Source organism: Labeo rohita, chromosome 16, assembly GCF_022985175.1.
Source record: "Labeo rohita strain BAU-BD-2019 chromosome 16, IGBB_LRoh.1.0, whole genome shotgun sequence".
Taxonomy (NCBI): Eukaryota; Metazoa; Chordata; class Actinopteri; order Cypriniformes; family Cyprinidae; genus Labeo; species Labeo rohita.
The window spans coordinates 37,547,260-37,574,583 of NC_066884.1; the positions used below are offsets into that span (position 1 = coordinate 37,547,260).

The 27,324-nt window shown below is 36.7% G+C and overlaps 1 protein-coding gene across 1 annotated transcript; it reads right to left on the bottom strand.

Annotated features, from left to right (window-relative positions):
• Positions 1 to 1,256: 1,256 nt before the first annotated feature.
• cers2b (ceramide synthase 2b) lies at positions 1,257 to 26,805 on the bottom strand. Its single transcript, XM_051130645.1, has 11 exons — positions 26,431 to 26,805; positions 14,145 to 14,318; positions 13,141 to 13,258; positions 12,942 to 13,060; positions 11,507 to 11,564; positions 11,367 to 11,417; positions 9,965 to 10,057; positions 7,411 to 7,539; positions 4,767 to 4,873; positions 4,380 to 4,533; positions 1,257 to 3,283 (listed from the first exon to the last, which is right to left on the bottom strand). The coding sequence occupies exons 2-11, from the start codon at positions 14,315 to 14,317 to the stop codon at positions 3,137 to 3,139; spliced, it is 1,149 nt and encodes a 382-aa protein (XP_050986602.1). The 5' UTR covers position 14,318; positions 26,431 to 26,805; the 3' UTR covers positions 1,257 to 3,136.
• Between the last annotated feature and the right edge of the window lie 519 nt (positions 26,806 to 27,324).

Here is a 27,324-nt window from a genome sequence, read left to right on the forward strand (position 1 = left end):
CAAAGTGTAATTTATTTTTATCAGAAATGGAGATTTTGAAAAAGTCTCGAATGCAAATTAATAACAAAAAGAATGTCATATTGGTAGATTTCATGGAGAAATTCTTTTCTGATATAGCTCCCCCGCTGCAACCTTTGAATATGTCCTAAAGAAAAAGGAAGAAAATGTGAACTATTGTTTAGTTGTTTCTATTTTTTAATTTTTTTTTATGTTTATTTATTTATTTGTTTATTTTTATTTGTTTATTATTATTATTATTTTATCTATTTGTTTTTCTCCCTTTAGAGCTCCGTTTTACTGTATAAGATTGCTTTGGTATTTTGTGTATCTGGATTTACTTGTTAATATGTTTGTACAATCTTTTTTGTTGAATAAATAAAAATAAATAAATAAATTACTCTTTACCACACTTAGAAGACTTCTTATTATGGAAAAAATATACCTACTTAAGTCCAAACTGAATGCAAAGGTGACACTTAATTGCATGTTATTTACAATTTAATTAAAATGAATAACAGTTCATTTAGTGTTTTTCTGACCCAGTTTAGTAGAACTTAAGTACACCTTTATATGTAATTGAATGCCCTTACACAATTATAGTTAAACCATGGTGTTACTACTCCAACCATAGTAGTTTAACCATGGCATTTGTAGTAAAACTGTGGTTACACAAATGGTAATAAATACGCCAAAAAAACAAAAACAAAAAAAAAAATCCTGTGTACACTTTTTACTATAATAAAAAGTTAACTTTTATAAGGGTATTACTTCTATTGACTTTGAAATATGTATAAGTGTTACTGCTGAATGTACTGACACTCATTTATAATAAACAAAATATACACATTTGCAATTTAGTAAATTTAAAATTGATCAACTTATCTACAGTTAGAATTATAAGCACAAAGTACCTTACATGTGCTTTAGTATGTTTGTCAATAACATCAAAATATTAATACAAAAAAACTGAATGTACTTTATAATTACGTTTTAGTTAATATATCATTTGCAAATTTATGATCTGAATTACATTTCTAATGTTTAATATGTAAATAAATGTGTTAGGTTAACTTAAATCTATGTATGTTAAGTGGAAATGTGTACTGTTATGTGACATATGCAGATAATTATATCACAGCCCTGGAGTCCTGGAGATTCCTGTGGACATTTATACTATTTTGGATTTTGGAAGGGCTGTGATGACACTACTTTGACAAAATAAAAGCAATATTAATGACAGAAATCCAACAAACACATCAAGCGTGACTCGCACTGAGCATTTTATTGTCGACATCCTCCATAATAATATCATCATATAACAAAACACATGAAAATACAAAATAAAGATAACACTGTAATCGACTCGACTGCATCTGAAACAATGTACTGAAGAGAATGATGGGCAGCTGACAAAGGACAACGGGAGGAATGATGAAATCAGAGCAGGCCAAAGAAATGCGAAGTGAATGAGATGATTAAGATGAAGCAGGTTAGTCAGAGCTGTGGGATTGAATCTGTAGAGAAATTACTGGCCGCTGCAACGGAGAGAAATGACAAGATCCTAAGTCATCTCAGCTGCTCGGGATGTAAGAAAGCAAGACGTTTTCAGTGGCGACAAACCACAACACACTCACACACATTCGTTCTATCTTTGGCTGGCAGCTTGTGAATATTTAGAATCTGTGTGAAAATGAACACGCTACAACTGGCCAATACGTGTTTGTTCAGTGTTAAATACGGGTTTAATACCACATTCATAAAGTGAATGGTAGTGGTTTTCTCGTCAAAAGAACTAGCAGTGAACTGCATGGTTTTCCTTTGGTTTACACATTCCGTTAGAAAGTTAGTAACATTTGGCCATATTTTAAGATACACTCAGTAATTTTTGGTTTGTGATGTCCTGGCAGACCGTCTTTAGAGTCGTAAATGCAGCATCATACAAAACAAAACCTTTTTAGTAACCATTTCCATTGCATAAATGCATTATTTACAGTCAGTCACCACGATGCGGGTGAAAGATTTCCTCACAAAGATTACGCAACGGGTTCAGTTTTGTCGATGCAGTGAATGTGCTTGACCATCTTGTGTAATCAGTAATCTGTTTGTTTGAAAGTGGCTTCTGTGTGAGATGTTCTTCAGACATCGCTACAGTATTGACAATGGACGATTGTGGCCGCACTTTAAGACTTGGTATCTAAATGTGTTTAGCATTCAGTTGAAAAATAATGTATTATAGATGGATGTTTATACTCTGATGCAGTAACTTGCAGTTTTTTGAATTAGAAACTAAAAACAAGGCATGAAAAAGAGCAAACAATGGCAAAAGAAGGCACTGTTCAAAGACACAGCTCACCTAAAATAATTCTGACATCATTTACTCATAAGATCTTTTTTTTACCATAATGTCTGAGCTGCTTTCTATGGAAGCCACAGAATATAAAGTAATTGCAACTTTTTATCTCAGAATTCTGACTTTTTTCTCTCGCAATTAAGTGTGAGATGTAAACTCAGAATTGTGAGGGAAAAGTCAGAATTCTGAGTTTATATCTTAAATTCTGTGTTTATCTGACTTTTTTCTCAGAATTGTGAAAAACAAAGTCTGTGAGCTAAAAAGTTACAATTACCTGTTCTTTTTTTTTTTCCGCGGGCTTCCGTAGCTGTCCTCCATGCAATGAAATTAGAGAATTTCAAGCTGTAGCAAGCATAAGAACGCAGCGTAAAAGCAGTCCATATGAGATATTTAAAGGATTTGTGTGATGGACAGACTGAAAATCTTGCTTGACTGCTGTGGTCATTGATTTTCATTGTATGGGCATATGTTTGGACATTCTGCTATAAACAGCCGCAAGGAAGTCAAAGAGATGTGGAACGGCATCGGTAAATGATGTCGATTTTTTAGGCGATCTGCTCCGGTAAGCTTAAGTCAGTAGAGGCAGCATTGCTCCCTGTTTGTCCCTCCAGATAGAGGAGTTTGGCACGGCGTGCCCGTGTTCGTGTGATGACGACATGTTTGTGTGTGTTTGTCTGTAGTGTAGACAGCAATCGATACTCTGTTCTTCACCCGCCTCTGTTCTGCCTCAGGAATGGAAGAATCTCTGGGTTTCTGAACGTTTCTGCATCCTGTCCTCTCAAGACATCACTCTGTTTTTTTGTGGTTGTTGTTATATGTAGCGTGGCCGTTCCGAGCTGGTCCGTTCTTCTTTATCTCACCATTTTTCATCGGTTCTTCCTCTTCTGACTCGTCCGTCTCTTCTCGGTCGGACCTCTCGTCTTCTACCGATGACTGTTGAGGAAGAACAACCGTGTTAGGAGACAGACAAATCTTCAAATATATTCACAAAGACATCAGAGGATAGTTTACCCAAAAATGAAACATTTATTTATTTTCCAGAAAACAAAAAATGTGATAAGCGAAAAAAGTGATTTACATAAAAGTGATTATGACTCATGAAAAAGTGACTTGTGAGCTATATGCCCTTGTTAAAATGAAGTGTGCTTAAAGGAATAGATCACACAAAAATGAAAATATTCTCAAAATGTGCTTTCCTTCAGGTCATCCAAGATGTAGATGAGTGTTTCTTCATCAGATTTTGAGAAATGCAGAATTTCATCACTGTCTCACCAATGGATCCTCTGCAGTGAATGGGTGCCGTCAGAATAAGTGTCCAAACATCTGATAAAAACATCACAATAATCCACACCACTCCAGTCCATCAGTTAACATCTTGAGAAGACAAAAGCTGCTTGTTTGTAAGAAACAAATCTACCATTTAGATGTTTTTAACTTCACTTTCAGCTAAAATCCAAGTCTGTAATCCATAACATCTCCTGTTGTCTCTCACATCAAAATCCAGTCACATATTTGTTTAGAGCCGTTTTGGACTGTTTTGGGTTGTAAACGGTGCTTGATTTGTGCAGATTTCTCTCCTGATTCAGACCAGATGACTTTTTGTCACTGGAGGAAGTCTTATTATGGACTCGTATTTTAGCCAGAAGCAACAGTTTGAAGTTAAAAACATCCTAATGATAGATTTGTTTCTTACAAACACAGCTTTTCCTCTTCTCAAGATGTTAACTGATGGACTGGAGTGGTGTGGATTATTTGTGGATTCTTGTGATGTTTTTATCAGCTGTTTGGACTCTCATTCTGACGGCACCCACTCACTGCAGAGGTTCCATTGGTGAACAAGTGATGTGATGCTACATTTCTCCAAATCTGATGATGAAACAAACTCATCTACATCTTGGGTGGCCTGAGGGTGAGTACATTTTCAGCAGGTTCTCATTTTTGGTGAACTGCTCCTTCAGCTAATGGGATCTTCTAAAGTGTTACAGATAAAATTATGTGTAAATGTAAACATAAAATCACACAGACGTACATTACTGCTTAAGAAGCGGAAGGCCAAGCGTATGATCAGCGCGGCCCAGAAGATGTGCAGACACAGCAGAATCAGCAGCAGCCCGTTAAAGAAGTAATATCCGAAGAACGGAGGGTACAGGGTCACGGGATACACCCATGTACAATACATGATCCTGAGAGAGAGACAGAAACACGTGAAAACACTACACAGGCAGCTGCCTTCTAAGACATCACACTAATTTGCAATGTAATACAGTATTACACACATCTTTGTTCTCAATCAAACAATTTATCACCCGGTTTTACACCCGGTATAATCACACACCACAACTGTATCATAATCATGACATGTTTGATGACAGAATGTGTGTAGAGAGAAACAGAGAGAGACGGATGAGATGTGTACCGGAAAGGGAAGATGATGAGGCGTGTGACGATGAAGATCACAGCAAACAGGATGAAGATGTAGTTGCATGCGTTCTTCCATCTCGCGTAGTTAAACATCTTAGCTGACTGAGAGAGGGAGAGATGATATGAGGGGGAGAAACTGATGAATACAGAAACGGGAGACAGACGGAAATGGTTTTTCTACTGATACACAGCATGAGTTCTCAGGTTGCATTCACATCATCTGTAGTGTACAGCATGTAAGAGTACGACTGGATGGTTTTAGCTTTCCGGGCTGATCCTGCTCACATTCCCTAATGTTATGATGATAGAGGAGTTTGTGACCTTAAAAACATGCTGCAGCTGTTTTTAAAGCTATGAACCTAAAAGTGTTAAAACACTGGTGAAAGCAGTAATATCGTGAAATATTATTACTATTTAGAATAGCTGTTTTTCATGTAAATACATGTTAAGATGTAATTGATTACTCCAGTCTTCAGTGTCACATGATCCTTCAGAAATCATTCTAATACGCTGATTTGCTGCTCAACTGTCATGATCTGGTCGGTGAGCTGCGGACCGCTCACCACCAGACGTCGCTCTTGCGTTTTGTCACGCACGGACTGCCACACCACACCCCGGACTACACTCCCCATCAGCCATTGCACTTCCCCCCCCATCCAATCAGAGACTGTATAAATACCCCGGTCTTCCTGTCACTCCTGGCCGTGTATTGTATTGTATTTTCCATTGCAGTCGTACTAAGCGTATCTCCTAGTTTCCCCCCGTGTCTAGTTTTTCCGTTGTCTCGTTTTGAACCCTCGCTCGTCTGACCACTCTTCTGCCTAGCCCCTGTCGGATAACGTTCGCCGCTGGACTGACCCCCGCCTGTTTTAGTCTTACTCTTCTTCTTGCTGTCTGTGTTCCTGTCTGCTGTTGCCCGACCCTGCCTGCCTTTGACCATGTCTATGTCTCGTCCTTATAATAAAGGTTTGCGTATGGATACGCACGTCTCTCGTTTCCCTCCCTACGTTACATCAACAAACATTTCTGATTATTAGCAATGTTGAAAACAGTTGTGCTGCCCGTTATTTGTGTGGAAACAGTTTTTTTGCAGGATTCTTTGAATAGAACGTTCAAAAGAACAGCATTTAATTTAAGTAGTAACCTTTTGAAACATTCTAAATGTATTTACTATCACTTTTGATTAATTTAATGTTTCCTTACTAAATAAAAGTATTAATTGTTTTTTTTTTTTTTTTTTTTTAAATTTGGACAACTTTAAAGGTAGGGCCCTATGAAATCCGTTTTATTTATTCCCAAATTCCGTTTTTTTTTTTTTTCCAAATTCCGTTTTTTCAGTTTTAAATTTTTTCTGGATTCCGTTTTTCCCATTTTAATTTTTGTCAACTCCTTTTATTAATCAAAGAGCATGTCTAATTAATTAAAATCATGAAACTTATATAGTTTCACATCAATTTAATAAAGGTTTAACAAAAATGACATGTTTAGGGCCCTATGAAATGTTTTATTTTTTCTCACCATATGTTTTATTGTTATCAAATTTTGTGTTTTAGCATGTCTAATTATTTGAATGCATACTTAATTTATTAAAATTTATTCTTAAAATAGCCTTATGAAAAGTTTTTTTTTTATCCTCAGAAATTCTATATTGTGTATTAAAAATGTTCTGGTTATCAAATGAAGGCATAAAACATTAATTTCATTTATCTTTTAATTATTACAAAAATTAAGCAAACTTTTTTTTTGTCAAACAAAGGGGAATTTACTATTAAAATTAAAATATGGAAGAAATGTTGTGTGATTACACCCCCCAAAAAATAATGTTTGCTTCATTTTAGTAGTAATATATCTTGCACAATGTCTTCAAGTTAAACTGGACTTTTATTTTGACGGGTCGCCGTGTCTACATTTACATTTCTGTGTACGATATAACGCTAGTTTTCTTAAAATGGAATGGTCAAATGCTCCTGAAGTTACTCTCAGCAAATGTTGTTCATGTGTGTATGTCCTCATTTACTGAGACGGCAGACGCTGAAATCACCGTGAGCGTCACACGAGCTTCAGTGTGTGTAGTAAACAAAACCGCTCGTCTGCTCCATTCATTAAAACAGAGACGCAGAACATGCAGGATTCACATTTAAATGGTATTTTTGCAGTGTAATATTTACAGATACTAGTCCATATTGCGGTTTGATTTAAGTGTCATGACCTACTTTTGGTTAATTCATTCATTAATTTATTAATTTATAGTCTATAGCCTTTAAAGGTGATTTTCTCAATATTTCAATTTTTTGGCACTCTCAGATTTTAGATTTTCAAATAGTTGTATCTCAGCTAAATATTGTCCTATAATGTCCTATATTTATTCAGCTTTCAGGTGATGTATAAATCTCAATTTCAAAAAATTTACCCTTGGAATACTATACCTCATAATTTATTGCACAATTTTACACTGTTCTTTCCAGTGAAGTACATACTTCAAGTGCATGCATCTGCATATAACATCTCAACTAGTCTGTTGTGATGAGGCACAGATGTCCCATTATATCTCTGTCTCCACCTTTTATTTGTTAGAAAGTCAAACAAGCTGTGTAAATGTGTGTGATGATGTCAGATGTTTTTGTGGTTGTTCTTCTAACCTCTAGCAGATAGTCGGCTGAATCATGCATGAACATGATGAGTGTTCCCGCTCTGATGTAATTAACACACCAGGAGAAGCTGATCAGCATGATGGTGGCCATGTGATGAATGATCTGCTCTTTGAAGTCCTGCAAGAGACAGTGAGAGAACGCTAATATCATTACACAGCTATGAGATCTTCATACTATGCCTGTCAGTTTAATGAGATTCATTATAAAGAAAACAGAAATCAATTAGTTCATATTTCACACAGCTTTTCATTTGTTTATCCCTTTCCCACAAGATCCAGTTATAATGCTACTCATGATGACTTAAAAGATAATTTAGTATTTATAACATGCTTGCTCTATCTATGAGCTTTTTTTTTAAGGGCTAGCAATGCAGTGTTGCCAGGTATTGCTATGGTAACATACCAAAACAAGCCTCCAGAAGATAAAATAAATGGAATAAGTTCAACTTTTTTGTTTTGGAAATAAGATAAAGTTATCTCTAACCCTAAAATGCAACTTCCCACTTTATTAACATTCTACAGTATCACATTAAGTGGAGAAAACAAGTCAAAAGTGCTTATAATAACTGGATCTGGCAACACGGCCTCACTCACAACTCTCTCTCAAGCAGTGATGCCAGTAACGCGTTACTTAGTAGCGCGTTACTCTAATATGACCACTTTTTCCAGTAACGACTAATCTAATGCGTTACTATTTCCATACCAGTAATCAAATTAAAGTTACTTGTCCAAGCCACTGTGCGTTACTATTTCTTAAATTTTTTTTTAAGCAAAACCTATTTGGTTTCTTCTTGCGTCTCGGGGAATGACGTCACGTATGCGACAGGTCATATTTTCAGGACAACTCACCTACCAAGCGCCGCGGCTAGCGACACACGAACAACAATGGAGGGAGGAGAGAGATATGCGTTTTCTAGCTGGAAATATAGTCACTATTTTGAGTTTGTATCAGCCAAAGATGATAATATTAAGGTTCGTTGTACACTCTGTGCTGGCGACAAAGTGTTATCTAGCTTTAAAAACACTACGTTAAACTTGAAGAAACATTTGGAGTCGCAGCACGCCACAGTGAAACTTTCAGAGAGAGTCCCACCTGGTGGTGCGAAGCAGAGAGCTGTGACCGCTGCAGAAGGTCTTCCACCACCCAAACAACAAATACTGGACTTCAGTACAAAACCAGTAAGTGGTGGAGAGTTAAAGAAGTTGGTCGGGCAGTATGTTGTTGTCAAGAAAGAAAAAAAAAAAGACTTGTTTCTCTAAAAAGTATTTATGTTATATGAAGTCAAGAAAGACTTATTTTTCTAAAAAGTATTTATGTTAAATTAAGTCAAGAAAGACTGTCTTTATTTATTTTTATACAAACGTGTATTTCTGTCTGGAAATAGCTTTTAAGTTCAACTTAAAATGTCAGGAGATACATTGCTGACGTTACTGTTAAAATGCACCAACAATAAAGTAAGCACTGGCAAAACCGGTTGTCGTTTTTATGTTTGGGGGGGTGGGGGGTGGGGGGTGTTATTGGCAGCTGCTGAAAGTAACTAATAAAGTAACTTGTAATCTAACTTAGTTACTTTTAAAATAAAGTAATCAGTAAAGTAACTAAGTTACTTTTGAAAGGAGTAATCAGTAGTCAGTAATTCGATTACTATTTCAAAGTAACTGTGGCAACACTGCTCTCAAGCCACATTCGAGCGTTCACATGAATCGCTCACCATCATTTTCAGTCTAGGCAAACCATTTAAATTAAATTATACATGCAGACACTCAAATCAGGAGTTTTAAATGGCTAATCTGTCATTCAGAGAACTTCAAATTTTATTTTTGAATATGAAAATTTTACGGTGAGCTCACAGCTGGCTACGGCCAAGTACTTTTTAAAAATAATTGCAAATTAATAATAAAGCAAAGCAATTTATTGTTCAAATTTTAGCATTATTGAGGTAATATAACAGTTTTCATTAATATTTTGATTCAGTTTTTATTTTTATATTTCCCCCCTTATAATATATATTATTTCAAGCAATTTTTTAAAATAGTAAACTATAATAATCCTGTAAATCCTAAATAGTTTCAGAACATACAAACTGAATATTTCAGCTTCATTATTACAAATTCAACACCTGATATTCACCTTCTGAAGCTAATTTCCAAAATATTCAGTTTGTTTAAAGCTACCACCTGCTGTATATTATTTTGCTTCTGTATTGTTACTGCCACAGATTCAGTGGTTCAGATTCATGTGTTTGAATCTATTTCTCTGTCTGCCATTAGAGAGTTACAGAAGAATAAGCGATTTTTTTCAGCTACTTTAAATGACTTATTACTGAGAGTAGCACATGGAAACCTAATCTAAACATCTGTCACCAAGTCCACCGCAAAAACAAAACAGTCTGCAGTGATTCCCAACATTAGCTGCTGCTTTGAATACTGCACTGCTCAAAAACTGAAGTCCGCATGGATTAAGGGTTTGAATAAAATGATTCATTGAGATGCAAACATGAGGTTTGCAGTGTGATAATGATGATGACCGATGGCAGACTTACTTTACGTTTGACATCAGATGCCACACTGAAGAGAAGGGAGGTGTAGAAACCCAGCTCCAGCATGTAGTACCAGTACTGAGACGGCAGGAGTGTCTGAATGAGAGAGAGAGAGAGACGGTACACTGACTCACAGTTATCAGCCTCATAAAATAATGTACAGTATAAACTAACCAAATCTGATAAGTTATGAACAGACTTTATTGCTATTACTTGATGACCAAAATCTTGGCGAAATGACCAAAATCTTTATCAAGGCATGAATAATTTAGAAATTCAGCTCACAAATGTATATTACTTAACCATGTGAAAATGATTTTTTAAATAATCAGTACTTACATGTGAATTATTATAAGATTTAAATTTTTAAAAAGAAAGGTACTTCACCATCTGATTTCATTATTCACCTCGTGAAAAGAGTGCTTAATTGTATTGAAAGTGCACTGTAGTATACTTCACAAGAGTATATTTTAAAAGCTTTTAAAAATACATGTTTACTCACATATTAAACATCAGAAATGCACAACATTATGGGTTTTTCAGAATGACAAAGTATTTAAATGTGCTGAATTGTAATGAATGTGCACTTGTAGTGCACTTCAGATCTGAAAAGCATATTATTCGTAATCTGTGCTTGCAGATAATATAATATTAATGAAATAAAAGGCCATATAAATGACTTTTAGAGAGACACTTTGATAACTGTTTCTTAACTTTATTTAAAGTTTCACTTTAAATTACATTTCAAATCATTATTTTTCAATAATTCTGCATTGAAGAAGTACACTTATTCTCATGTGCTGGCCAACGTACTAATGCATATGTAAAGTACTTAATTATAATTTGAACTGTAGTGTGTTATTTGGTATTAGTATTTCAGCTACTATATTTTAAATGCACTAAACATAATCATTACATATGTGTAATTAAAATATTTAAATACATGACATACAAGTTTCAACAGAAATGACATTAAAATATGTTTTAGTTTATCATAAATGCTTGTCAGTACATTCAGCAGTAACACTTTAACCATATTTCAAGGACAACAGAAGTAATCATCAAATTACATTTGAAGATGTACTTACGTGGGTCAAAAACAATCTTACATTTGACTAATCGCATTTAATATAAATGTAAACTATAATACATTAAATTGCCAATATCGTGTAATTGTTTGAAAACAAAAAGACCACATCACTCCGAACAAATGAATGACAACATCAGCTCTATTTAAAATTAGTTGACTGTGCAAATGCTTAGTTCTTAGGCACTAAATTTGCCGTATGTGCTCCAAGTGTGTTTCAAATCTTTGTACATTTACTACAGTATACTGTATTTCCTGGAAATGACAAGGAACACTTTAAAAAACAGCAGCTCGACAAGATGCATTTTTTAAACTCACCAGAGTGGGGAAGCCTTTCCACATCTCCTCCAGGTCATATAACCAGGGTTTCTAAAGAAAGACACGACAGACTGTGTTATGCAATAAATCAACACAGGAAACGACAAGGTTAAAACAGGCCGAAACTGCAAATGACTTACATCTATTAGGGCAACCAGACCACCGATGAAGGCGAGAAGATAAATGGCGAATCTCCAGCTACACAAGAGCAAAAGGGTCAAGATATGGTTAATTAACTGAGACCAGTTAAACCCAGCTGTTAGTTGCAATAACCAGACCGTTCTGGGTGGAAACATTTTTTTTCATTGATGGTCTTTCGTAAGTAGTGTATGCATTTTTTTTCAATATATTTGTGATGCACCAAATGTTTCTCTAATGGCACATTTTGACTGTCAGTGTCTATTTCATGCACACAACATGCATGTCAAGAAAATGTCTGTTGTGTGGACGCTACTGCTGGATTAACTCAATTTTAATTGGTCTTCATTTGGATGAACCGAGATCTTCAGTTGATCTTGTCCTTTTTACTGCTAGTTACAGCATGAAATAAACATGAATAAACACCAGAAGTTGTTGACAGCAACAGAACAAACAAATATATCATGTCTCATAATTGCTCAATCAGTGTTTCAAATGTGGAAAGACATCAGTAAAACAGCTTGTTAACAATAACGTATCATCACGTTTACCTCAGAAAAGCCCTTCAATGACTTTGAATGACAGTGAACTCTAGAGATAAATATTTGCACTCTATTTAACTGTTGTCTTCATTATTGAATGTATGTTTGAATAAATCTGTCATGAAAACAAGTTTTTATTACAGCCACCATTTCATTGTTTGTATTTCATGAAATAGAGTCAATAAAATTAAGAAGCTGATATAAAAACTTCCTTAAATGCAATTTAAATGTTCATATATATATTTTGTGTGTGTGTGATGATTATTAAATAAACAAAAAAATAAATTATTTTCAGCTAATTGGAATTTTTCATATTTAGTCTCTATGTTCCGGGCTCTGTGATTCATTTAAAAAATATTTTCCAATGTAAATAATCACTAAGTACATTAGCTTGTTCACCAATGCTTAATTATTTTTAAGGCTCTCAAAAGTGTGATATGGTCTTGTAGATTTAGTCACTAGCAAAAGGTTTGAGAGCAGCCAATCAGTGATGTTATTCTGGGTTGTGCACTATTAAGATGAATGATGCACTGAGATCCTCATGGTCACTATGCTTGACCTGAATGTGCTGTTTTTTTCCACAGTGCTCAGTGCATTTGGCTTTAAGACCTAAGCTGGAAAAATGAACAGTGTTCTTATCCTCCAGAACCAGGTTTAAGAACATCTGCATGTGAACGAGCCTTTAAAACTTTTACTAAACATATGAATAATTTAATAACTAAGTGCACATTTTTATGCTGAACTTACTTCTACGTTAGCGCTTCACTTACAGAAACTGCTTTCATAAAGCACCTTTTAATCTTATACATCAGCAGCTCATCTCACAGGAAACGGTCGATGGTAACAGGACTATAAAGAGTGCTTGTGAGGAAAGCTGTTGGAGTGTTTTTTTCACCTGGCCTCACGAAACTTCTTGAGAAGATTGGGTCTGTCTTGATTCCTGCGCCGCCTGAACCAGCGCTGAACTTGTCGCTCCGTCCATCCCGTCTGCTTGCACAGTTTCGCTACTGAACTCTGGAGGGGAAAAACACATATCAAGCTGATGTGCTGGTGTGATCCAGTCTCTTACTCATGTATAAGAGCAGTTTACGCACCTGCGTGGGGTTTTTCGTTGTGTTGCAATAGTAGGACTCCAGTGTGAGGTTGTATGTAACTCGCCGTCTGACTGTTTCCTTTACGCCCAGCAGAGAGGCTAATGGTGTAGCAACATATCTGAACATACAGGCATGTTTTTAAAAGAAATTAATACTTTTATTCAGCAAGAATGCATCAGATTGATCAAAAGTGGCAGACATTTATAAAGACATTTATAATGCTGAACTTTCTATTAATCAAGGTTTCCTGAAAAATAAAATGTATCAGTTTCAAGAAAAATATTGGGCAGCACAACTGTTTTCAACACTGATAATAATCAGAAATTTTTCTTGAGCAACAAATCAGCATATCAGAATGATTTCTGAAGAATCATGTGACACTAAAGACTGGAGTAATTTGATCACAGCAATCAACTACAATTTGACATATATTCACACAGAAAACAGTTTGTAATAAAATTTCACTTTTAACTATTTTTGTCTGTATTTTTGATTAAATAAATGCAGCTTGGGTGAGCAGAAGAGATTTCACACTTTTAATTTTTTTAAATTACATTTTTTGATTTGTTGAAATGTTTAGTTTGAATAATCATTAGTGAATCTGGCTCCGTTTCTAATGCTATTGAGACGCCTCACAGTCTAGTCAGGCAGCTTATTATAGTTCGAACCAGAATATGTAATTAGGTGTATTTTAGTGCACTGATCCTAATTCTGCCTTTTGTTCCTTAATTTTGAGACTCACAGTATTTAAAAATTCACAGGTTGATGGAGGAAGCAAGAGATGATGTGAAGAGACAGCTCAGGAAAAGAGAGGGAGAGAATAAAGCGAGTGACGCAGGGAGAGAAGTCATTAAAGTTTGAAAAGTGAGAGACAAAAAGCACGTTGACGCATATAAATAGAACTAAAGATCTATTTATAAACTGGTCAGACAGAGGCAGAGGGGGAGAAACGCTCTGCGTGGAGTTAAACACAGAGGAAGAGAAAAGAAAGGGCTTTGACCCACCTCTCAAAGACCTGTCGAATTACAAGAAACAGGACGGCAATTGGCAGCGCCACCCACAAATCCCGTGCCTTCGCGTAGACCCGCCCATCACGGTCCTCCAGATCAGCCCATCCCAGACCCTCCGGGAACCACAGACGCTCCTGCCAGAAGACTTCACTCAGCCACTCCAGCATACTGCAGAGCAGAGACACACAGATGAGTTACAGTCATGTCTCTGAAAGTCGCTGTTTATTCAAAATGACTTACATTGCATTCAAGGTATACATTTCTATCAGTTCCTGCTATATCCAGGAACCGAACCCATGACCTTGGCGTTGCTAGTGTCATGCATACTGTAGCTATCCACCTATCATTACATCCATAAGTCCATACATCTATATATCCATCATCCATTTATCTATCTCCCACTTCCCTCCACCCATCCATCTATTAATTCATCAACAAATTGAAACCTATGCTGCATGCTACATCTGCATAAGACTGTCGACAATTATGATTTTATAATGAATAACATATTAAACGGTAACACTAACCATTGGGAAGGTTCTCATGGTCTATTGTTAAAGTGTTACCATTTCTCATTTACTTCATTTATCCAACAATCCATCCATCCATCCATCATCTATCCATCAATCCATCATCCATCCATCCATCCAATCATCCAACAATCCATCCATTCATTCATCCATCTATCATCTATTCATCCATCCATCCAACAATCCATCCATCTATCCATCATCTACACAGCATTCCATTCATCCATCCATCTACCATCTGTTCATTCATCCATCCATCCATCATCTACCCATCCATTCATTCATCCATCCATCATCTGTCCATCCATCCATCCATCCATCATCTACCCATCCATTCATTCATCCAACAATCATCCATCATCTATCCATCAATCCATCATCTATCCATCCATCATCTACCCATCCATTCATTCATCCATCATCCATCTACCCATCTATCCATCCATCCATCCATCCATCATCTATTCATCCATCCATCCATCCATCCATCCAACAATCCATCCATCCATCTATCATCCATCCATCCATCATCTACACATCCTTCCATTCATCCATCCATCTATCATCCATCCATCATCTATCAATCCATCCATCCATTATCTGTTAATCCATCCATTATCTACCATCAATTCATTCATCTATCAATCCATCCATCCATCATCCATCCATCCATCCATTCATTCATCTATCAATCCATCCATCATCTATTGATCCATCCATCCATCCATCATCTATTCGTCCAACCCATCCATCCATCCATCCAACAATCCATCCATCCATTTATCATCTATCCATCATCCATCCATCCATCCATCATCTATTCATCCATCCATCCATCATCTACACATCCTTCCATTCATCCATCCATCTATCATCCATCTATCATCCATCCATCCATCCATCCATCATCTACACATCCTTCCATTCATCCGTCCATCCATCTATCATCCATCCATCCATCCATCCATCATCTATCAATCATCCATCCATCATCTGTTAATCCATCCATTCATTCATCCAACAATCCATCTACCCATCTATCATCCATCCATCCATCATCTATCAATCCATCCATCCATCATCTGTTAATCCATCCATCCATTCATCCATCCATCCAACAATCCATCCATCCATCTATCATCCATCCATCCATCATCTACACATCCTTCCATTCATCCATCCATCCATCCATCATCTATCAATCCATCCATCCATCATCTGTTAATCCATCCATTATCTATCCATCCATTCATTCATCTATCAATCCATCCATCATCTATTGATCCATCCATCCATCCTTCATCTACCCATCTATCCATCCAGCCCATCCATCCATCCATCCATTTATCATCTATCCATCCATCCATCCATCATCTATTAATCCATCCATCATCTATCAATCCATCCATCCTCTATCCATCCAGTTTTGATGGAAAAAGTCAGAATTGTGAGATCATATACCAAGCTTCTATAAGACTGCTTACTTTCCTAATTGTAAAGAGTCCGGCATCCTGATATCTCTTTAACTTTTAACCTGTTTTATTCTTTAGCAGGTGAAAACGGTGCATCCTATCACTTACTACAGCAACAGCACACACTCCTCAACAACACACAGGATTTGAGCACAAACGCTGCAGGACGACGCGAACACTCCATGCTGTTTGTTCTAAAACTTCCAAACTGCTAAACCCTCAGTATGAGTGAAACTAACAGTGCTGCCTTAGCAAACACAACTGTGTTACAAAATCTGATATGGGTACACGCACTGGGCCATGTTAAACAGTGAACATATGACATCACTCACACTGCCGCGTCGTGCTCACAGATGCTTCTGGCTCTTAGACAACATCTTTACATTCGACTTCAGAGACCATGTGCAGGCCTCAGATGGGTGGAGTGACTGGTTATGTTACAACCTCAAGACAGACCACAGCTGATCTAGATAGGCTGAATGTCAAGTTCAAATGGTTGTTTTTTTTTTTTGAAGTGAAAGAGCATGCATGCTGTTTAACATTAAAGGGTAGGATGCAGATGTGATGTGTGCCTGTGATCTGCACAGTATAGCTGAGGTTTGTGTGATGTGGTTACTCTATAGTGGCCTCGTAATTATTACTGCCACTTGCCAAGCCTTGCATTATTGTTGCTTAGAATTATTATTATTACATGCACTTATTTTCTGAGGGGGCAGCCCTGAAATAAAGAAGTTACCTAAGAAAGAAAACACAGTGTGCGCGTCATCTTGCAGTATTTGTGCTCCAGGCATGAATGATTCTTCAAATCATACGGCTAGTCTCACCTTCAACGTCAGACCCCAGTAACTGTCTAATTTAGGACTGAAACTACATGGTGACCTTACATTTAACATTTTAGGCCTGAATCTGCACTCAAGAACTCACTCTTATAGATTTTGACGAACGGAGAACTGAGGTTTGGAAAAAAGCACAGAGTGGAAGGATGTGGTCACTGATGCAACTGACTGAAGAACTGGAGAGTTGTAAAAAATGGGAGGATTCGTCGCTTCTGAAAACACGAAACAAAAAAGCTTTGCATGTTTGGAGAGTCATAGCAACAGACTGCGTAGACAGGAAAAAGCTGCCGGATCTCTGCATAAAACAACCCAGTTGTTTTTCTGTTACTTGATGCAATAGTTTCTGCAAATGACTTCACAGTTGATAGCAAAGAAATTAGCTGGAAATGTGCACATATGTGTAGTGATAATGGGGAAATATATCAGTGACAAAGTCATCTCACAGCAATCACATAAAGTAGGTATTCCTCAGGTAAGCTAGTTCTGTCCTGTCTTTCTGCTAAACTGATGAAAATCTCTCAGTCCTGTCTTGTGCTTGAGCTCAGTCTTAGAAGACATACACTCTGATGCATCTGATTGCACAAAAAACTGGCAAGCATCAGAACAGATTTAATCTGACTGAGTGTCCTTCAGTGATTCGGGGTTCACAGTTTTAAACCAGAACACCTGGAAACAAAATTGTGTTTGCAAAGCAACAGGCTGTTACAATGAGCCCTGCTGGATTTGCCAATGTTTGCATTAAATCTTTGCATTTTGGCTGCAGCATGCAGCAGCAAGCAGAACTATACAGCGTATTCCACTTTGTGGACAGAAATACTGATAATAGAGTCGGCACACATTTTTAAAGGAATAAAATGAAAATCCAACATATCCTTTTTATAAATGCACATAGGTTTTAGGTGCCACTTTATATTAGGTGTCTCTATATAGTAAATGTGATAATAAAATAATGAACTGTTACATACAATTATTAGGTTTATGTTGAATTGCTTAAGACTTTCGCTGCTGTTGAGGTGGAATATGGGTAAGTTTTGGTGGTATGGACAGATTTAAGGTGTAGAGGTAAATGCTTGTCTCCATATACAGCAGTAACACTTTATCCTTATTTCAGAGACAGCAGAAACTATATATAAAAACACAAAAATACATACAAAAGATACTTGAAATTATGTGCACTTTTTAAACTTCAGTCTTACTTAAGTGGGTCAAACTTTAATAGCATTTAATATAAATTTAAGTAATAATGCATTTCATTTCATTTAATTGCAATAAACATGCAATTAAGCGTCTAAAAAAACATTAAAGCCCGTCCCTTTCTTACAACTGATTGCAAACTCTCATTCATCTGAACATCCAATCAACAACTGATGCACAGAACCAAGACCCTAATAATATGTAAGAAAACTTCCGTTTCATCATGACACAAAACTCTGCTGTCAGTTGTCTATTACTGTGGGATCACTCAAGGAGGTTTAGCACTATCCATTTTATTGCACCGTTCCCCAAAACTGTAAACAAGATGTGACTGATCACTCTATATTAGAGCTCCATGCATGTATTAAAGTGCACACTGACACTGATCTATGTTTTATTGAGAGCGTTTCCTCTCGTTGACCCCTCTGAGAGCACAAAGCTCCAGCAGATGTGGCCTGAACATTAGCTTCATTGTTATTCTCCGCTCACACAATTCATCACAGAACAATAACACCACACCGCTCAGGAGATGAGCAATGAATTCATGAGTTCAGACAAACATCAGCAGGTTCAACATTTTAGAGAATTAGTCTTGGATTGTTAAAGAGTTTACAAATGTTTGGTTAAACTGAAGGTGTGTGCTGCATACACAGATACAGCAAAGTGTTCCTTCAGTTTAGATGAGTTAAGGCAACTTTGCATGTCAATAGATATAAGCTGTGTGTTTTTGAGATCCGCTGCAGGGATGGAAAAATATTCAGTCAGTAATAACTTCCATTTCCATCTGTGATTTGCATGCAACTACTTTGACTGTAAATACTTCTATTATGCTTTTTAGAAATTGTAGGCCCATAAGACAGTATGAACAGTCAGAATTTGTCATTTTTGTGTTCCACAGCAGGAAATGACAACGTACGAACGGATTTTCATTTAGGTGAACTGTTTCTTTAAATCCCATGAGTATCATTTAAGAGATGACAGTTTTATAAAACAGAAGTTGAATCAGTGACAGTGTGACACACTTCTGTTTTAATGTTTGGGTGTAGTGTTTGTGTTCTTCCTGTTGTAAGAGCAGTTCATAATCAAAATCAAGCTGCTTGTCACTTCAGATTGTATTTGTATAACAGAGGGTGACCTTGTGAAAAAAGAACTGCTGCGCTCGATTGTGTTGAATGTGCATTTTTAATCTTAAAAGAATGTTTTAAAAACACTGTACTTGCAGATAATGTACTATTAAGAAAATAAAAGGCCACTTAAGTGCACAAAGTGACACATGACTGCTTCTTGACAGACTTTTCAAAAGTGCACAAATCAAATTTTTTTTTTTACTTTAAAGTACATTTTTAATCATTATGTTGTAATAAGAAATAAACAAAGAAGTACACTTATGTTGATGCGCTGACTAACATACTACATGTAAAGTCCTTGAATATAATTTTAACTGTAGTGTGTTATTCAATATCACACTTAAAGTTAATATCTTTGTAATGTACTAAATTGCAACTTAAATGTGTAATTACAATATATTTAAATACATGACATGCAAGTTTCAATAGAAATGAATTTGTGGTATATTTTAGTTTATCATATATGCTTGTCAGTACATTCAGCAGAAACTTCAACCACATTTAAAAGATGATAGAAGTAATTATGAAACTGCATATGAAGATGAAATGAAGTACTTCTTAACTGGGTCAAAAAAATCTAAAGTTTGCATTTAATTTAAAATCAAACTATATTACATTTTCACTGAATTGCCTTTAAGATGCAATTAAGTGTTTGAAAATATTACTGATTGTGCTTAAGTATATTATTTCTGTAATTATATATATATATATATATATATATATATATATATATATAGTTTCAAGTACTTAATTTTTTTTTAGATGTGCTAAAGTATACTTCTTTTTTACAGGCTGTGTTAAGCAGTCAAATGCATTAGTGCTGCCAACATGCTACAACTATGAGGTCAGATAAAGTTCAGTTTAACACTCTCCCTGTGTTGTTTCAGAAGTTGTGTTAATGCAAGCATTCCTCTTCACCACAGTCAGACACGCCTGTGAGGGTCAGACGCCCCATCCCGCTCACGACAGCGCTACCTGAGCTCTCATTGGCCGCTCTGGTCATGTGACTTCACTCTGGCCATTCTCTGCTGAACCTATCAGTGTGCCGTGTGTGTCTGGCAGGACCGTGAGGAAGCGCGTGCAGTGTTTTGCGAGGAACATGGTTTTGTTGAGTGCAGGAAACTCAAGCAGACGTCAGAAGAGTGAGTGTGTGAGCAATAAGTAGTGTGTTGATTCATAGATGTTTTTAATACATTCAGAATGCTTTCCATTGGCATTCCCATTCATTTTAGTGCACTTGCTTTGCTTGCACTGCTGTTACAATATAAACAAATATCTGCAAAATAAATGTTGCAGTTTATGTTCAGTTAGTTATGATCAACTAGAAGGTGCTAAAGCACTCTAGGCTAACCAGACAAACCTTCAGCCCTTGGCATTTGTATGTTTGTCTTTTGGAAAACACTGTACTGTATGTCTGACTGCACCACCCACTCACCGCTATAATCTATCTATAGAGCACTAATGATGCCTAATGGCAGCCATCCCAATCCCAGATGTGTGTCAGACATTAATAAATGATTCATTCAGCAAGGTCAAATGCTGTCACTCTGTCTATCCTGTGAATATACACCATCACATTCTAGAGTTATGACTCTCTAATCAAGGCGAGCACTGAGTAGACTATCAGATGATGAGAATGATGAAGAATTAAAACTTCACTAGGGTTCCTCTTACTATACAATCACAAGACATGAATCAATCACAATGAACTGAAAAATCAACTGAATTTTCAATTCCAAGACTATTCATTAAAGCTCACAACTTTACTGAACACACATTTCCAAGCAACTATACATATGATAACAAGAGTAAAATAAAATCCCCCAGACATCCACTGAAGGTGGGAGATGTGTCATATATCACAAGGCTGTTTCACTTTAGGCAGAAGAAACCTCTTAGCAACCACATAGCAATATGTCAACAACCACTCGGAACATCTAGCAGCCACTTACAACACCTCATCTCACACACACACACACACACATATATATATATATATATATTATTTTTTTTAAAGAGATCATCGAATGCCCATTTTCCCAGTTGATATGATTCTTTAGGGTCTTAATGAAAAGTCTATAATATACTATGGTTAAAAAAGTAGTGTAGTGTAGTGTAAAATAACACCCTTTTTACCTTGTCAAAATCAGCTTTGCAAAAATCATCCCATTCTGGTCGAGGCTGCTTTAAATGCAAATGAGCCACTGCATCTTCAGCGGCTCAGATGTCGGGAGTAAATGACGACCACTATGTTCATTACTACATCCAGCAACACAACACCTCAATCACTCAATTCCTGTCTAACTTACATCACTGCTTCGGCATCGAAACATGGAGGTTGGACTGTTACAACTAAGGTAAGACGCTCATGTCAATCAACTATGGTGGGAGCGGCATCTCTGGGTGTGACGCCACAACAAGAGGCATCTGAGAACGGCTCGATTTGAAAAGGGGATATTATTTTTACAGATTAATTAAAAACCACTGCATGGATTTTTATCATTATAGGGTAGATTTGTACATACACTGCCAACACACATTAATGTTCAAACAACATGTAAAAGTGAACTTAGCATCCGATGACTCCTTTAAGTTTATTGCAAAATATGTATATGTCCCACAACCAAAAAACACATTTATATAGCATTTAAGTATTCCAATTTTAGATGTTTACTAATATTACGATAGTATTAATATTACGAATATTATTATCTATTGAAGCCCACAATATAATAATAATAATTAAAATATCAGTTAGCTTAATATATATAAAATCTTCATTTATTTTGTACTTTTAATTGGGTGGCAAAAAAATATATTTACAAGGAAAAAGCAAAATGGGTAATGTAGTTTTTCACCATGAATTTGGCTGTTAAACATGATTCCTTTGAAAATAAGTTGAAATAATGTGAACAGGTGGCATATAGCATTGATTAACCTGGTTGCACTCTATTGTGGCCAGGAATTTTGCACAATCAAACACCACAACATTTACTTTAGAAACAGAAAGACACCTTGTTTATACAAGAGCAATTGCTATTGCAAAGAGAATTTACCTAATTACATTTCTGGCACATCAGCATCACTTCAGACACCCAGTGGAATCACAGCTGGCTCAACAGACTCAAGCGACAGACGAGTCCAGGTGGAGCTGTCTGATTTCCAGCACTGAGGTTTTGCTTAGTAATGGTGGGGTGGTTTGTGCAGGTGAAATCATTCATGCCAGTCAATGTCGAGCCAAGAACTCTGTAAACTAATCAACAGCAGCACGTCCAGCCTGCTCAGTATTTGTAAAGCCAGCGACAAATATTTGGGAGTCAAATGTCCATCACTGGCCTTGTGTGAACGGGTTTGTTGTGTGTAGTAATTACACTGCCCAGTGAGGGTGTGTTACGGGATGATTTCTGCTGATGATACGTCTGTTTAGGCAGCTGAACCAACACTAGTTTGTCTGTATGCTAGCAAGTCCACTTATTTCCACTGTAGAGTCAGTCAATTAAATCTGTTTCTAATTCTAGTCCGTAAGGATCCTGTGTCGTAGAGTTCTAGCTTCTGTTCTGAAGAGACAAAACAAATTTCACCACTACACAAATGCATTAGAGTGGTCGACTTCCATTTTCTGTGGTAATCAACAGCATGTTAGAGATTCAGTGCTGGGTGTAACCAATTAATGTGACATTAGTTCAGATGTTTTCATGATAATATAGCTTTTCCGGTAATGAAGCACAAATGGCAGTGCAATAGAATGCTGGTTTTGGTCACACTGGTCCTGCCGTGGTGATTTAATAATTTAATAATTTAATAAACACGCTCTCCTATAATGAGAACAGAATAGAAGTCTAAAGTAGTTTTAGTAAATCAGTTAATTCACACATTCACAGATCATGTCAACGAACAGTCTAAAAAACAATTCATTGAGGGCATGCGTGGCATTTTATTTTTTTTTTTTTTTTTTTGTAAAGAAATAGTTATACTGCATATAATATACTTAGATAATATAAATAATATGCTTAGATTAAATAAAGTTTAATTATGTCATCTTAACTGACATTCCACCTGATTTTAAAAAGGTCAATTGTAAATTTGATTGTAAAAAAGGTGACATATGTAAACTGTGACATGATAATATAATATATAACATAATAATAACAAAAATTCTCTGTGGGTAATTGATTTTTAGTTTTCTGAAGAGTAAAGGGACAGTCACAATACACTTTTCTGTTGTACTGACTTCCATTCACACGCATGTGAATGCAGTAGATAGGAAATGCAAGCTCATGCAAATTGAATTGCTTTTCAAAGTTAAAATTTGCTGAACTCCGGCCTGCAAATTCATATCGCCAAGACTGATACGCCACATCATAACCTCTGAATTAAAATAATGCAAATTGAACTCTGCAGTGAAGTAGGGTAAAATTTATATTTTTACATTTTTATTTTTTTAAAAACTAAATGACGTCATACTACGACCATTGTAGTTAGTGTCCATAAAAATTTTGCTTAAAGTGCGACTGCAGCCGATCAACAACACTGCACAGACTGAACAGATCTCTTATTGAGCTCTCCTGTAATTAAATCAGACATTGTCAATCCTTCATATCAGGTGATGGTTGAAGTGATCATGTTGATAACACACACAAATCATTTACTTTAAACAACTCGTGAAACCAGAGGTGATGAACGGAAAGTTTGGACTACATTAACTCCCTGTGAACTGATGAAAGACATGCTTTACGGATCACTGGATGTGGGAAAACGTGTTAAACACATCTGAAGATCTAACAGCAGATGTCCTAACTCACCCCATCATGCAGATGGAACATTAGGGGACTGATTTTGCATTGCTGTCGGGTTCATTTGGGTATTAAAATCAGACTCGGTGCAGAGCGACTGCAAATTCATTTTCACAAATGTTTTATAGATCACATTATGCTTTTAGATGGAAAACATCTGAGCCAAATGGCAGGCGTTGGATTCAGAGCTGAAGTTTAACAGCTCTGGCATTGAGATTCCCACTGCATGGTTTATTAGTAATAAGCTAGACACAAGTTTTTATCATATGGAGAGCTTGTGAATAGGGAAGATTTTTGCCGTTACATGATTTTCATGATTGTTTTACACTATAAAACTATCATTTCCAGTTTAAAGGCAAGTTCTCACTCTCCTCTGCTTGTATCTGTCACTTCCGGAGCCTGACGGATTGTAATTAGGTCAAAGGTAAGACAGCGCTGGACGTTTAGCTGATGGTTTAGTCACATCTTCCATACATGGTTTAAGCGGACGCACACTCACCAGCGCTGATGTCTCGTGTTAGTGTGTCATCTTTAAGGCTTTCTATTTTGGGAATGTGCCAATTTGAGATTAAATCTCAGCGCAAACATGTGTGCAGCCCAATGAAGTGAAAATGGTGGGTAAATGTTTCATAGCAGATGGACAGAAAGGGCTGACGAAAGAAAAACACATGAACCCTTGAACTGTGCTCCATCATACGATCCAGCTGAATGGACACACACACACACATGCATACGTCTATCCGGATGTCGAAATGGGGATTCCCACCAAATTCTATTGATCTTAATAAACTCTACTCTTAAAAACCAGTTCATTATTTTAATTATAAATACTTTATTTTTTCAGATTTTTATTGTTAGGTACAACTAGAGGCCAGCTGTAGTAAAATGCTATTTTATTTTATTTCCCCATACCAAAATACCAATAAAACTAAATAGCAAACACGATCGCAGAACTTTTATATACACCTGTTGATTTTGTGAAGACTTAAAAGCCTTCTTGATATAGGGAGAATTAAAAGCCACATGTTGGCTAAAAATGTCATCAAAAAGACTGCTAGTCTGGCAGCAGACGAGGATGCTGAATGCCTGTAGTGCAGTGCAATGTTTTCCATAAGTGATGGAGATGGATTAGCTGTGAAGGATGTGAAAGTGAGCTCACACTGACTAATTAAATCACACTGGAGATTCATTTAGGAAATACGCCTGTAGAAACAGTGCAGTTGCAAGATATATACCACTAAAATATATTCTTAGAAAATCTAACAAAATGCCAAAAGAGAGATCTGAGACACTATTTTGCTGGTAGCTTGTGATACGTATGAATAAGTGTTTGCATATGGTGACCATATTTCTCATGTTATTTCCCAAACATCAATTATCACCAGTTCCCCAGGGCCTTTTGCCCTCTGACCTTTGATCCCACACGTGGGTTAATAAAAGGCCTGTGTATCTTCAATTACACAGTAGTAATCTGTTTTTTTATCAAACCATCTTCTTTAAATACTCATTTTTACACATACTATGTTACTCCATCAATTTTGAATACACAGCTTTGATAGTTATACACTTTGGGGCCAATACAAAATCTCATTTCCCTTAAAGGGATAGCTCACCCAAAAATACAGATTCTGATATCCTTTAAGTTGTTCCAAACCTGTTTGAATATCTTTCCACTGTTGAGCACAAAGGAAGATATTTTGAAGAATCTTGGTAACCAAACAGTTTACGGTAGCCATTGGCTTCCATAGTATTTTTTTCCATACAATGGAAGCCAACGGCTACTGGCAACTACTTACCAACATTCTTCAAAATATCTTCTTTTGTGCTCAACAAAAGAAAGAAACAAATACAGGTGAGCAATGAGGGTGAGCAAATAATGACAAAATTTCATTTTTGGTCAAACTATACCTTTGAAAAGAGAAATTTAGCCACACTAACCCCCATAGTCTCCTTACAGCATGTGCTTAAAATGACAGCTTTTTTTATTCTTTAGCTAACTTTAGGAGTCACTTAAGAAATCTTGACCCTAAGTATGTTTGGTTTACACTCATACACGTTTAGCTATCCAAACAGGGTCTTCATGCTTAGCTATATTGTTATAAGACAGTTATAAACACTATAACCTAAGGCTAACAGAAACCTTTCTGCATATTTTACAATTTCAAAAAACGTTATGTATCACTATTCTGTTTTTACAAATGAGGAGCTCCCCAAAGGAGGTTTTGTCAGGTTTAGCTCACAAATTTGTCACCAAAATAAGGCTAAGTAGCTACACAAACAGACAGTAAGGCTGTAAATAATGTTCCTCAGGGGAGAGACTTCACTTACTTCAGTCGCCTCTGCGGTGTCGCTCAACAGAAACAGCGGACCGTGATGATGGATGTCGCTCGTCAAGCGCTTCTCCGGTTCTCTCCGGTGGTTTTTAATGCTCCGTTAGTGGATTCACGGTTCGGCCAGACTGTTTACCACCCGCATCTCTCCTCCCCCAACCAAAAAAGTTTTCTAGTCGGTAAAAATTGGTCTAACGGAGAAGGAAGCTCCACAAAGCAACAGCTGTGATAAGTTTGAATGGTATTTCCTGATCGTGGGATATCACGGCCGATTCAGAGAGCGTTTCTTCCGCTTGGCTCCGGTGATGAGCGCACGGGAGTGGGACAGGCGTCGGTAAGTCACGCAGGATCGTACAGAGAGAAAGAGAGAGAGGGGAATAACGGAACGGGCGGGACTTAAACATCGTGACGCTCGAGCTCATCAGACAGAGAGAGAGAGAGAGAGAGAGAGAGAGAGACTCACTCTTCCGGGCTCTTTCATAATAGAAAGCTGCGTAGATATTACATGCTTTGGAAAGTTTAAAAACATTTTTTGACTGTCACGTATCTGTACTTAAAATGCATTATAAATGTTCCCCGCATTTTTGACCATTGATTTATGAAGTACAAAACATTTAATGAAACGGTATTCACACAAATATCATTTCATTGTTTTGGTGGTTAATCTAACTATTAATCTTGCCCTTAAAACACAACTGATGGCACAGACCGTTAGCCCCGCCCCCTGCTCACGCTATTGGTTGAGATTTCTCATTGGCCCGCCTTTCGAATGTTGGCCAATGAACAAAACGTATTCCCTTGCGATCTCAGCAGAGCTCCTCCCCTAGACGGAGACTCTGGGGTAGGAAAAAAAGTGGCGATTTACATGGCAAGGAGACTAGAAGACTGTTTT

What these genes read in the sequence shown, in the direction of transcription:
- cers2b (XM_051130645.1), bottom strand. Translation starts at nt 14,317, where the DNA reads ATGCTGGAGTGGCTGAGTGAAGTCTTCTGGCAGGAGCGTCTGTGGTTC. An exon ending in GTCTGGTTGCCCTAATAGAT is followed by an intron (nt 11,418 to 11,506) that starts GTAAGTCATTTG and finishes GTCTTTCTTTAG; the next exon opens with AAACCCTGGTTATATGACCT. An exon ending in CATCTGATGTCAAACGTAAA is followed by an intron (nt 7,540 to 9,964) that starts GTAAGTCTGCCA and finishes TGTCTCTTGCAG; the next exon opens with GACTTCAAAGAGCAGATCAT.